This window comes from Puntigrus tetrazona, chromosome 3, assembly GCF_018831695.1.
Source record: "Puntigrus tetrazona isolate hp1 chromosome 3, ASM1883169v1, whole genome shotgun sequence".
NCBI lineage: Eukaryota > Metazoa > Chordata > Actinopteri > Cypriniformes > Cyprinidae > Puntigrus > Puntigrus tetrazona.
The window spans coordinates 14,569,410-14,583,803 of record NC_056701.1 but is presented as its reverse complement, the minus strand read 5'-3'; the positions used below and the strand labels follow the sequence as shown (position 1 = coordinate 14,583,803).

The window sequence follows — 14,394 nt, the reverse complement described above, 5'->3', positions numbered from 1 at the left end:
TAACGCACTGGCGTCTCTGATCCAGTTGTCATCACTAAGCCCGAGATATAATGAGCTAATCATGACTGATCTTTCATCTCAGTTCCTCTCGCCTCCATCATGGACCGACCAACAGGGCTCCGCGTTTCCCTTATGATGTCACCTTCTTTGTTTAAGACACCCACCTTTATGACGGAGGTTTGCCAGGTGCGCTTCCTGCTCGTGAAATGTGAACGATATTGGCAAATATAATGTTTGGGAGGAAACACAATTGTCTTTCCGCCAATGGTGTTGGATTCTTGAATAGAGATCCATTCGTTTAGTTTATAATTGTTTCGAAATGATAAAGCAGATAACACTTAAGCTGATGAACGTCACTTTTGTTAAAAGAGGTTTATCTTAAAAAAGGATACCATACTCTTGATCGTGCCACCGTTGTTAGATGAATTTATATTGTTGTTAGATAAAATGTTGTTTAATAAATACATGAATAATAGAATGTGAATATAACACCAAAATATAATTATCTTTACAACAGTCGGTCAATTTGTGTATTATTTTAGCTATTTTTGGGTCCGAATTCGAAAAGGCACATTTTGGTCGTATTTCTTCGTCATTGCTGTTTGGGGGGAAAAAAAGCTTCAGCCTACAAAGATAATTAAATAAATTAATTTAATGGCATACTCTCCAGGTACCAGAAGAGTACTTATATGTCAACAGTGCTTTCAGATTGTTACTCCCTACCCATCTGAGTATCTTGTTCAAACTCACCCACAACCAATACAGTCTTCAATGAGCTGCCAGTAGTTGTATCTTTGGGGCTTCAGTAGATTTGTCTTAACTGCAGCACCCTCTGCTGACTGCACTGTAACCTGTCTATATTCTGTAGAATTAATGCAGTATAGCTATTTGGCTCAAGAAGAATGTGTTACACTGTATATACACTATTGGTTTTATGATTTGTTTTAAAAAATATGAGTATGATTAATAATCAAGATTTAAAAAAAGAGAAAATAATAAATAAGTGTAAGAAAAGTGTCGATCGAGTATGTTTAACCAATGTAGGCCTATAAATTAGATACTTCTATAGGATTTATGTATTGAAATATTTGAAATTATTTTAATATTTTTGTTTTAATTTTAATTTCAGTTAAAGCTTTCAAACACAATTTTCACATTATTTGTATTACTTTACCTTTGGATCAAATCACAAAAAAATAGTTTAGATGCGAGGATGTTTCTAATGCAGCGTTTGTGGGAGGGGAGGCAAATTTGACATCGTTCACTCAGAAGACTGCCGTCACCAGTCTCTCTCTATGTTTTCCTGTTATTGGAAGTCATAAAAACACTACTGTTGAGTTTTTCTTTTGCTGATATTTGAGCAAATGGGAATGCAAAACTATATTTGTGGTATTCTCCCATTCACTGCTCTTCAGGTTAACCCAACCATGACGACTTCCGCTGCGGAGAAACCCGGAAACGCGAAAAAGGTCCATAATTCTGTTGTGCGGTTTGCCATTTTATTTGTTTTTATGTGCCTAAATAGTTTTCTGAGATTTTATTGCCCTGGCGGCTGCGAGCTGAAATAAAACTTTAAATCCATTATCTATTTATTTCACATTAAAACGTTTATTTTAATGCTAATTATTATTATTATTATTGGCAATGTAAGGCAAGGCACCTGGCACGTTGTAGCATCTTTGCCACTAGAGGGTAACCTCATGCAGTAGATGTTAACACTACAGGGTCCACTCAAAGCAGCTTATGTGACTGTCATATATTTATAAAGCTCTCCTCCAACAACTTTTAATTCGTTGATTCTTTAACGTTAAAATTACCCATTCCGCTGGTTAGCCCGCGTTGAAAACATGAGTTTCTCATCAGGGGCATACATTTGCTAAACATATTCAGGTCGACTCATCTTTCATTTTGCATGGAAAGAGGCGGCCTGGACACGCGTACCTCGGCCCTCACGCCCACGATGCAGTCATTGGCCAACGACAACGCCAGGGTGGGGTTTCGCATACACTTTGGACAATTTTATTGGACAGCGCTTACGAGGAGGCGGGGCCCATGACGCCACTGTCCTCGGACTAGAGAAAGACGCCATTTTGTTTTTTAGCGGTGAGGAGGAAAACCGGAAAAATTGTAGCGAAACTGCACCAAAAGGTAAATAATGCCGAAACGACACGTTTTGTGTTGTCATTCTTACGTATGTCATACAGAGGTTTTTTTAAATTTACCTGTCGTCTACGTGTGACTAAAAGAAACCGTGACTTCGGTTAATGAATTATCGTTTCAGTCAGGGAGGCTAACAGGCTAACTAACGGATGTTTGCTTAGCTGATGTGGAACTGCACAACCAGTTCGCCTACTTATCCGTATATATAGGCAATTTCAGCCTAAATTTTTCGCGAAACGTTCTTTTACCGTCTTTAAAATTGTTTATTTCTTCAGGAGTGACCGGAGAAAAATAAATGGTGAAGTAAACGGCCAAATAATCTAGTTATCTCGCCTGCGCCCTTAGCACATAGCAGACGACGAGGCGTCGCTCGCGACACAAGCAGAACGCTCCCTTTATAATGAACTGCTCTTACGCTGACAGTCTGCACTAATTATTCGATCTAATTTGTCTCATAGCTAGCAATATAAACATAAATGAATGCGGAATTGTACAAATGAATGGGTCGCATGGACTATCCAGCCAGTATTACAGTTACTGTGCGTAATCTGTTGGTGTGAGTGATTGTTAGGCCGTGTTTCTGAGAGCTTTCCTTACGTCATTTCTATCGCTTTATTTCAAACCTGAAGTGTTGCGTCCGTTTTTTAAAAGAGTTCACCAGATGTTATGCCTGTGTAATTGTTGGTAATTGATGTCTAAAGTGGTTTGCTTTTTGAAAAGCGAGAACAGGACTGGTCCGGTTATTTGCATCGTAGAAATTAGAAATCAATAACAAAAAAAAAAACAATTAATTTGTTTACATAATTACACTGGAATGTAATCACTCAAAGTGTGGTTGTAGTTCGCTAACCTCCATTCAGTTTTAGGTCAGGGTAGAAAACTGGATCTGTTTTTATTCGTGTGGTTGTTAAGTTGTAAGGTGTTTCGTAAGGAAGCACAGCCTCCCAGTCACCCTGATTATGAATGACTGGCGTGTTGATTTCTAGTTAGGAAGCATGTCTCGCTATAATTGGATGTCTCTGTCGCAACATTGAAACTGTGGATGGGATCAGATGTTGTCATGTGATTTTTTTTTTTTTTTTTTTTTTTTTTTTTTCTCCTCCTGTTCTAGCCTCTGTTATGCTCTCACTTCCTAGTATGCCTGATAAATGGGTTGTCGAAACTGTTTCTGTCATTGATCTTTTTGCAGGTTTAATGAGCATTTTCATTCTCATATCTTACATGTATCAAGAGCGTCTAATATCATGTTTTTGATCGACTCATTAGACATCTGGATGTATTTGACACCTGGTTTGTTTTTGTTATTGATGTTTTTTTTACATCTACAAGTACGTGTTTATTGTTATGATTAATCGGCTTGATCAATGCAATTTTTTTTTCTCAAGCATGAGGTGACTCTGCTGAATGGAAATGTGTTGGTTTCCCTCATTATGAGTTGTTCATTAGCCTGATTTTTTTTTTTTTTTAAGAATTCTGTTATTCATAACGTTTTAGACTAATATTTAGATTAATGTTTCTTAATAAAATCTAAGTCTTAAGTGTTTCTATTTAAACATTTGTAAAAACTGTTGCCACTTTCATTCCCAAATATCATATATATTGTTTGCTGATACTCCCTGCAGGGAAAATAAACATTTCTTGGTAACATGTGTTAGCAAAAAGATGCTGGAGTTACACTTGAGAAACAGTTTGCACTCGCACTACTGTTCAAACTGGGCTCAGTAAGATTTTCCTTTTAGAATTTAAATTTTATCCAGCAAGGATCAAAATTCAAAATCATAAAAAAATCTTACCAACCCTAGAACAGAGTGGTTTTGTATGTAAATGTTACTCAGCATTCAAGTAATAGGTTGAAGATTTCAGAATAAGAATGGGGTCATTATTTATGCTCAAGCTTGACCTTAAATGCTGTCAGTTTCAGCATGACTAGTTCATTCTGTTGTAACTAGTGGAAACAACAGCAAAAAAAGTGTTGTGTCAATAGTGTCAAAGCGTGAATCACTTTGGAAAAAGAGCTAAATTTCACTAACAACCATTTTTTTTAAATGTTAAAACATGCTTATTGAAACATGTTACTGGCATTGTATTTGTATTTTAGTTTTTTTTTTTTTTTAATTTAAGCAAGGCTGTGTAGACCGATGATCAAGGTAGTCTTTAATATAATGTGTGAGGATCTAGATTTATTTACACGCGAGTGTAGTGTACAGTTATGACTGACTACAGCAACTTCATTAGCATGAGCTTCTTGTTGCACCTTTTCTACTTAATAATTCAACTTTGGTTCTTGTAAATAATTGATGTGGCTTAATTTGTTGCTGACATACCCTTTGCTAGTTAAAAAAATCTTTGAAGTTGTCCATTATTTTTCTAAAATGCTTGGTCTTGAAGTTTGTTCTTTATTTGAAACACACATCGATTATAATGGACCCCATCTGACTAATCAATGAGTCAACCTGTGAAAATATGTGCAAGTTACCGAATGAGTCAGGTTTTTTTTTTTTTTTGCACTTCCTTGAATTTGCAGGAAGTGCTTCCAATGCTGCTGCCCCTTGTAGAGCAAATCTTTTAAACAAAATGGGTGTTTTTCAAATAGTTTGAGGCTTATGTATTCGCTTTGTTCTTTTGTGACTTTGTTTCAACTCTGGTGTCACTGCATTCTAAAGCCCCACCTCTTTTCTTTTTACCCAAAGGACCCTGCTCTCACAATCTCATTGGGTGTGTTCTCACACCATTCTTAGCTCCTAACTTTTGTGCCACAATTAGACTCAAGACTAGACTAATGTACATTTTGTCAGATGTACTTGTACTTGTGAAGTCTTCTGAATTATTTTTTCACAAAATTTATTTTGTGAGTGTAGATGATACATGGGATTCTCTGGCACATGTAAATATTGCCACTTTCTTTACTTAGCCTATGTTTTTTTATTCAGCCTATGTTTATGTTTGGTCCAAAGGATTCTGTATTTGGCACATGTAAACATTGTCATATACTTGAATAATAATTAAAAAAAAACTATACACCTCACGGTTCAAAATGTCACTGTGCTTCATGGTTTTGTCATGGTTGAGTCATGATTGAAACGGTGGCAAACACACAGGAGATGCTCAATGATTCAGTCTGTCTTGCAAGTTTGCTGCACTTTTGTACAAAAGTGTAAGTCTTTCGGGTTTCAGGCTTTAGATGACCTTCTTCTTTATTAAATTATCCTTTAAAATACTCCAAGGCCGAATTATCAATGTAATGTGTACACTGGTAAATGATTGTATCTTTACAGCTCTTTTGTGTATACATTTTTCAAACTCTAGAAGTTTTAAAGCAGATTAACACTTGTAACTCGTCTATTTCATGAAAACAAACAAATATAGAAATGATTATGATTTCTAGTTTATAATTCTTTAAACATGTATTCAGACATGTCCCATATCATTTTGGCACAGTAAAGGAGAGATGGATTGATAGTCTAAACTGTAGTCTATCACTAGAAATATAGGATTAGAGTGTAACTCAGTCGATGGGGATCAGGATCTCCAGCCTCTCTCTCTCTCTCTCTGTCTCTCTGATTAATTCAGAGGGCAGGTGTCTCCTCTTACAGGTTTGTCAGGTTTCTGGTTACCTCCTGTGCTCTTCTTTCCGCAGATGGGATCTTACATTCACCTCATCACTTCTGGGCCTTTTGTTTCTCTGACTCTCCTCCCTCTTTTCTCTTCACGTGGTGAATCAGCCTTGACCCAAAGTTGTTTCCCCAAAGGCAGATGTAGTTGAACCATAGCAAGCATTCATGGCACATTGAATGTTTAATTATTATCCATTTGATAGGAATTAAATGACACAATCCACAATCATTTACACAGGAACTATGTATGTGGATACTATTTATTTGGGGTTTTGGTGATTTGGGGTTGAGTGCTTTGACTTGAAGCATCACCCCTTTTGCAGGATTTAAGCTTCTGTTTTTTTTAGTTTCCACCCTGATCACTGCTATTATGTGACACCATCTTCTTCAGGCAGTCAAAATATTGTTTGCCTAGTTATCTTCTGTCTTACTTTTGTATTTCCATTATGTGAAGGTAAAGGAGTGCAGATTTTTTTGAATCGTTTGTTTTAAAGTCTTCTTGGTCAACAGTGATGCTATAATGTTACCCACAAAAACAGACAAAATTCTAAAGTTGGTTGCACACCAGTTTCTCTGGTGCATAAGATCTATAACTCTGTCTACTTTATCTGTTTTCTGCAGATCCGCCACCATGGGGAATATGTTTGCAGGCCTCTTTAAGAATCTCTTTGGGAAGAAAGAGATGAGAATTCTGATGGTGGGCTTGGATGCTGCTGGAAAGACCACCATCCTGTACAAACTGAAACTGGGAGAAATAGTCACCACCATCCCCACTATCGGTCTGTGATTCTTGCACTTTTTTACCATGCTTGCTTTCTCTGTTTTCTCTATTTAAGACTAATAAAATAGTTTTGCTATTGACATTATCACATAAAAACCAATGAAATTGGTTCTGGAAATGTTATTTTCTCCATGGACATAGAAAAAAAGTAAAAGTTATGAGACATTAATCAGTCCATTTTTTTACTTATATCTGTTGTCCCTATCTTATCCCTCTATCCCATCTCTTTCTCTGTTGTCTGTGTGTATGCATGGTAAAAAGTCTTTACCCTCGGGCTGTAGCGTTATTAGAGCGGGGCCCCAGCACGAGGCACAAGAAGTTCTGCCTTTTCACTCTTATTCCATCTGTCCCTCTTTTCTTTTAGCCAGTGTTTAACTTGTCCCCTTTTCTCTTTGCAGGTTTTAATGTTGAGACGGTAGAGTATAAGAACATCAGCTTCACTGTGTGGGATGTGGGTGGTCAGGATAAGATCCGGCCGCTTTGGAGGCACTATTTCCAGAACACACAAGGTGAGGGTCCACACATGTACACAGAGAACTAGGTATCGAGCAACTCTTGAGTGCATACTTAAGTCTGTCACTGTTATTTCCACAGGCCTGATCTTTGTTGTGGACAGTAACGATAGGGAGCGAGTGAATGAGGCGAGGGAAGAGTTGACGAGGATGCTGGCGGAGGACGAGTTGAGAGATGCTGTGCTGCTCGTCTTTGCCAACAAACAGGTAAGAGAGAAAAACTAAATTCTTTAAACAAAGTGAGAATGTTGAATTTACTTTGTAAGGATTTCATTTTAACTGAATGTTGTTCTTTTGAAATTATTTATCAAAGAATACAGAAAAAAGGGTCACAAATATATTATTATATAAGAATTATCACAAACATTGCTACTAAAAATACATGTTTTTTTTTTTGAGCATCAGTTCAGCATATTATACTTACTAAACCTAGCGTTGTCATCATAGGAATAAATGACATATTAATCTGTAAATGCTGTAGATTAAATGCGTTACTGCTTTAGTCTTATTCAATCCATTTAGTCTGATTTCATCTTTCACCTACTACACTGACCATGTTTTTTGGTAATGTTGTTGATTCATTAAAATGAACTGGCTCATATGAGTCATTAACGGTAGTTCAGCAGAATACAGTAACATTTGCAGGACATGCTGCACACTTCCACACAGCCAGAAAAAATAAGCATAGCCAGAACGTTCTTCTGTCGGGCAAATCAAAAAATATATTTTTTTAAAAAGCTCAGTTTTGACTGCATTGCTCTTTCCATCTGTTGTACGACAGGACCTGCCCAATGCGATGAACGCAGCTGAGATCACAGATAAGCTGGGCCTTCATTCCCTGCGTCATCGTAACTGGTACATCCAGGCCACCTGCGCCACCAGTGGGGATGGCCTGTATGAAGGCCTCGACTGGCTCTCCAACCAGCTCAAAAACGCTAAATGATCCATTCCACCCTCTCTCCTCTTCTGTCAGCGCTGTGTGTGTATGAATGTGTGTGAAGGGTGACAGCACTGGTTTCAGTCTTGCCCGGTTGCCCAGTTTATCCATTTCTTTCTCTTGTCCAGTCTTGTGTATGTCAGAGACTCTGCCCAGTGCTGTCTATAATACACATGCAAGGTGTGTGTGTGTGTGTGTGTGTGTGTTTACGTGTGTGTGTGAACTGAGGGTGGGAGTAGCCTTGCTGTGCCTTTCAAAATAGACACTCAGTGTACAGCACGGTTCTCTCTTTCTCTCTCTTCTCCCTCCTCTCCCCGTGGTTTTCTGCACGCAAAGAATGACCCAGGATGTTAAATATTTCTGTTACCTAATACACTGAAACCAGACTATAGGCCTGATTTGTCCCTTTCCCAATGTTTAAAGCAATCACGCATGTCTAAAATGTTACAAGGTGTGAGTTGCCATCCTTTGACCCCACATTTGATAAAACTCATTGTAACCTGCATCAGGTTGGGAAAAAAAGAAGGAAAAAATCAGACAATAAAGTGACATTTCTTTTCCATCCATTCTTCTTCGCGTTATTTGAAAATCATTCTAATGCTTTCAGGTACGTCACATGATGCTTTCCATGTGAACACCAGCCCGCTTTCCCTACTGCTGTCCTCAGTCAAGCGCATTCAAGCACAAGCCTGTGAAACCTTTCGTTTACACAAAGTCAGTTTGTACGGCGTCTTAAACTATTGCCTGTGGGGAAGAAATCATTTGACCCTGTGTGTCTGCTTTGTTGTTTTGTTGGATCTCGCTGATCATCCAATCAGATCCCAGGCACTAACTAACAGCCTTACATGTGTTTTGATTGCCATGTAAGAGACGACTGCAGAAGTGATAAGCATTTGTGGGAGTACGGAGGGAGTGAGCGCCTTCTGCTGGAGCAGCGAGGCCTTTTGCGAGCTGCTCCCACTCCAGTGATTCTTCTTTAGCTTTTTTTTTTTTTTTTTTTTTTTTTTTTTTTTTTTTTTTTTTTAATTGTCGTGATTTACTTTTTTTTTTCGTTATTATGGTCTCTTTCAAGTTGTCCTGCATCATATGTACAGTCAGAATCTCACGAGTGATTTCAGGTGAGGCCACTAAGGGCTTTTTGAGATGCATTTATTCTCCCAATTGTAATCTAAAATTGATGATGCCTGATAGATAGATCCAGGCACATCTGTGACTGATCCAGAGTCACCATTGAGCTTCAGTGGTTCCTCGGTTGGTATGAGAATTGCAGAACAGCTGCAGGTCAAAATGCAAACTCCTCCAGCCAGCTTTAGTCCTCCCTCTTTCATTTCTTACATTCTTTCCTCCTTCCTTGTTTCTCTTCATCGGTCGGTGGCTGCTCTACCTGATGCACCAGTTCATTTTGAAACACGTCACTGATAGAATCAAGCACCAGCAGAGAGATGTTCGCTTTGAGAACGTGTACGCGCATCTTGTAATCCAAAACTGACAAACACGTTTTGTTTTCTTTCATATTCCAAAGGCAACTGCAGTGTCGAATACAGCATTGAAGATTGTGCTGTAATGATCGCAGTGGTCCTAACCCTGTACTGACCTCTCACAAGGGAATAGGTGACGTTTCACCGCGTGTGAAACTTGATAGCAACATGAATGCATTTTATTTGTTTGTTTTCTTCCCCCTTTGTCTGTCACCAAAATTCATGTTTCATAACTCTAATAATGTTTTTTGGCCTTTTAGTTATTCTGATACAGATCTACTGTAGTAGATAAAGTTTTATTTGAATAAGCATCATCTATGACAAGTAATTAAAGTGTATGAGTATGAAAATGTATTTAGCTTGCAGATTTCATTTAGCTATCCTATGTTCAGATGTGAAGCTTTAATTTCGAAAATTCTGTAAAATAATAGGAGCAAGGAACGTGTGCACATGTTTGTTTTCTTTTACTGAAATGGTTTTTGTTTTTAGCTTTTTTTTTTTTTTTAAACCCATCTTGTAACATCTGATAAATGCACTATAATAAAGAGATCTCTATTACAGTTGATTTGTTGTAGTTCATTTATTTTGCAACCTGTGTATGTCATACACTAATTCATCTGCAGGTGGTGCTGTGGAACTGATGCTGACAAGGCAAGGGTTATATATTTATCAAATTGAAAAATACATGCCTTATAAAGACATCAAGTCAACCCATTACATTTTAAGCATAAATATCCTATAGGGGTCTTTTCATGAATGCAGTGCGTGTTTTGCATGCGTGACCCAACAATCCAGTGAAGCTGACAGTTGATATTTTGTTTCCTATTAAACAAGTGAACTACAACAACATTTGTGACCCTAGATAGGCGTTAAACTTCAACAACTTGAGTCAGTTAAGTTCTAGATAAGACTCTAAGAGAGATACTATGGTAAAAAGGCTTTATATTGCCAAAGCACTGGTAACGTACAGAAATAGAGGAGGCTGGGCATACCATTAAACATGAAATTAGTTAAAAGGTGCTATAAGGACATTTTTGACTGTAAAGCATTAATAAAAATGTTTGCACATATTCAAGAAACATGCTAAATGAACAACTTGCTGTGTACATGTTAAAATTCTTCGTATCCGTTCAATCTTTGATAGTGAATCGCACCCACTCTCTCACGAGAAGCAAATCACAATTCATAAATTCATCTTCATGAGAGGTCATCCCTGTTGGGGTCATCAATCTGGCAACCTCCGTGTGCGTCAAGTCTGAGGAGGACTAGCGGGTTGAGGAAAAAAACCCTCTCCAACGTTTTGAATTTGGACTGCATAACCAATTTCAAACATTAATTGTCAATCCTACATACAGCAGCTTTAAAGAGGAGTTCAAGGGCATGACTGCTGCAGAGTCACGATGAGTGCGGAAGCCACACAACCTCCATTTTAAATTTTAAACAGCATATAGGCTCAGGTGCAGGGACAGACTCTTCAGCATCCTATAGGACCAGTAGTTCTATGGGAGTTGGGTTAACTCGTTTTATATTTACAATGAATTTCTACATATATAATCCATAGCAAATCTAAAACTACGGAAACTAAATGCAAGGATAAGATTTGAACTACATCTTTTCTACAGCGTTTCTGGGTCCAGACCATGGTGGCAGCAGACCACATGTAGAGACCCCGAAGAGATTAAAAGAGAAACGGATCACATGAACACTAAAGAAATACTGATCAGTGCATGAATTGTGGTAGGTAACACGACCTGGCAGTAGGAAGACTCAAGAGAAAGACTTGATGCTGTGGCAATAGAGCTTAATATTTAGCAAATCTTATAATTAAGACAGTTACATACTCTCAAATATTTCTTATGTTCTCAGCTGCTTAAACATTTCCACAAACGATTGGTTCTGATACCCATTAAGACTGTACTCAGTGGAACCATTTTACCTAGCATTTTCTTAGCCTTGTTTTTCAATGTTTGCAATTTCCTTCATTCTAGATGACTAAAACTCTCCAAAAGAAATGCCTGTATTTGGTTCCATCCAGGCTGTCCTTGATGCTAGTACACTTTCCAGTTACTCCTGTTGCAATGAATGCATGATGCTGTCACCACAGTTATGTAGGGAGACTATATTTGGTTTGTACCCAATATAGCGCTTTGCTTTCAGGAAAGAAAGTTCAAGGTTTTGAAAATCTTTTTTTTCCTTTTCCTACAAATTCATCTCTACACCCCACAGACAGCAGGATTGATGTTTGCTTCTATTTCAGTTATGAAAGCTCAACTGAAATGAACACTGGAAATAATGATGCCATCGAGCAACTGAACACGGGTGGACTCAAATATACATTAGGTTGTACCCTGGTAATTAGCACAATTGCTCATGATTAATTACTTTACTTCATCCAATTTATACTGTTAATCCGAAGGACTCGAAACTAGCATGCATTTCAGATATGATGCCATGCTGGTATCAAAATGTCATAACTGGAACCTGTGTTTTTATTGTGTGAAGTATGCTGGCCTTCACCAGTCAATGGGAATGTTTACACTTGCTCCATTTACACTTAAAAAAATGTATATATGATTTAAAAAACCAAATGCAGTTACAGCCGGAATGTGTCTCAAACCACTTTTTGAAGCGTTTACACCTGGTAATATTTTTGCAATCAGATAGCTAGATGATCAGTGTATCATGAAGTGTAAATATGTCCTTTTAGGCTGCTTAAACACTGGCAGTTTCTTGCAATCAACTTCCATCTCAATTCAGATCTGCCTCCATGCAATAGCTATTCTGCTCATTAGTGACAAAAACCCAGTTGTTCAGCCATTGCATCATTCAGTGCTCACATGAGCCAGTCTCCATCTCCCATTAAAACCGCACCTGTCACAAAAACACATTTTATTTTCATTTAAGCCGCTGTAGAACATCTAACTTTCATGGTGCCACAGAGAAAAAAACATGTCATGCTTGGGAATGGAAAAAAAAAATCCAGGTATATATATATATATATATATATATATATATATATATATATATATATATATATATATATATATATATATATATATATAAAATTAGTAATCTAAAATATTACTAAAGACCAGGCTGACAGAAGCCCCTGCATGGGTTAATCTCATTACTCACACTGAGAGTGTATGTTGCTCCGGAGAGATCCGGTATGAATGTTTCATTCTTGTACAAGCCTTCTCATGTCACTCACACATTAGCTGAGGTGAAGAATTATCATCACACTTTCGCAAATTAGCTTTTGTTAAAAATCAGCTTATGAGCATCCAGTTCTCTCCACTGCATTGTTCTGCACCTTCACAGTACTCCACCCATCTCTCCTCCCTGCATTTCCCAATCCCCATGACTGATATTTGGGATGATCGCTGGATAATGACTTCCAGTGGACTAGTGGTAATAATTTAATCGTGCTCTTTGATGTTTCCTGGGATCTGCTCGGCTAAAAGATGTTAATTAGCATTATCGAAAAGAAGAGAGACAAGGAGGGATTTTTACACTAGATACTCTTCCCACTAGACTTGGTGTGTGTAATCAGAAGGTTAATACAGTATTCTCATACTCCCTAGTGTGCTCCATTAACACCTACATAGACTAGACTCTGACTGGAGCACATATTAATCGACACTGCTGGCAAGTCTTTAGCCTCAGTAAGCTTCTCAGTTCGGGTGAAGTTCACTCAGCGGCTATCTCATGATGTTCTGCTTTGGCTATTTTCTATAGAAGTACATATTTGCCTGATTAGTGAAAAATTGAAATTTACAAAAAAATCTTGTTAATATAAAGACAAATGAATAACATTTGACAGCAATCATATGATATATTTAGCTTCTTAGTTCTAATCACGCTGTCATCCTAGACACACTACATCCACATTTTCTACAGTGCATCGATTTCAAAAAAATAAATAAACATGATGTTAGTTTGTGGAGAAGTGTTGCAAAAAAGTCATAATTCCAGAGAACAAAATAACAAAATTCTTAAAGGAGACAACAAAGTTGAACTTTGACCCTTTCACTTAAAGCTGACAGTTTTAATATGTTTTTTAACCTCTGATCTTAAGAGTACTCCCTAACTGGTTGTTTTACCTTGTTAGAGCGGCCAACGGCCAACTAGCCTGCATCATAACATGTTACAGAAATGTTTATTCAGTGTATTTTTCTCACTATTTTTATTTTAATACAAAGTTTAAAAGCCATGATGTCTAGAAGAGCAAACTAATAACACAAATGCCAACTTCAGCCAAAATCCCACTCTTTCCCGTGTTTCTCAGGCAGGCCTTGAGGCCCTCAAAACACATCTGGCTTTTGTAATATTCAAACTATTCCTACAGTTGTATGAATAATTTAATCGCTTATAATTAAATGTTCCTGAGCTACAAATCATCTTCCAAATGACAGAGCACTTAATTCACCAAATTATAATTATTGTTTTTTTTTTCTTCAAAAAAACATTAAGATGATTAAAGTAGAATTATGTATTAATGTATTCAGTGACACCATATTTGTCGACTGTTTTGACCGAAGACTCATTCAAAACGTTCATGGACAGGTATTGAACTTAATAACAGTCGTTTGTGAACGTCTTTATAACTGAAAAAAGACGATTTGCTAGGTTTGGATTAAACTGGTTCAAGGTAAACATTTAATTCGCCCGCATATAAATCATTAAATAAATCGTTCAAGGCGGTTCAGCACTATTCAAACAGTATCGCTAACGTTTTATCCTAGCATCAAAGCTAATCAAAAGAATGACTCATTCGTGAATCTGCGGTTCATTTTCAAAACGATCGTGACAACGTGGCGCGCACGCGGCACAGGTGCTTTCTCTGGCCGCTATTCGGTATAATACAATACAATAATAATAACTTTTGAGTGAATTTCACCAAGCTGCACTA

General features: G+C 37.5%; 1 protein-coding gene across 1 annotated transcript; it reads left to right on the top strand.

Annotated features, from left to right (window-relative positions):
* Positions 1-2,040: 2,040 nt before the first annotated feature.
* On the top strand, positions 2,041-10,042 carry arf2a (ADP-ribosylation factor 2a). Its single transcript, XM_043234967.1, has 5 exons — positions 2,041-2,148; positions 6,396-6,553; positions 6,954-7,064; positions 7,150-7,274; positions 7,849-10,042. The coding sequence occupies exons 2-5, from the start codon at positions 6,406-6,408 to the stop codon at positions 8,008-8,010; spliced, it is 546 nt and encodes a 181-aa protein (XP_043090902.1). The 5' UTR covers positions 2,041-2,148; positions 6,396-6,405; the 3' UTR covers positions 8,011-10,042.
* The last annotated feature ends 4,352 nt before the right edge of the window (positions 10,043-14,394 follow it).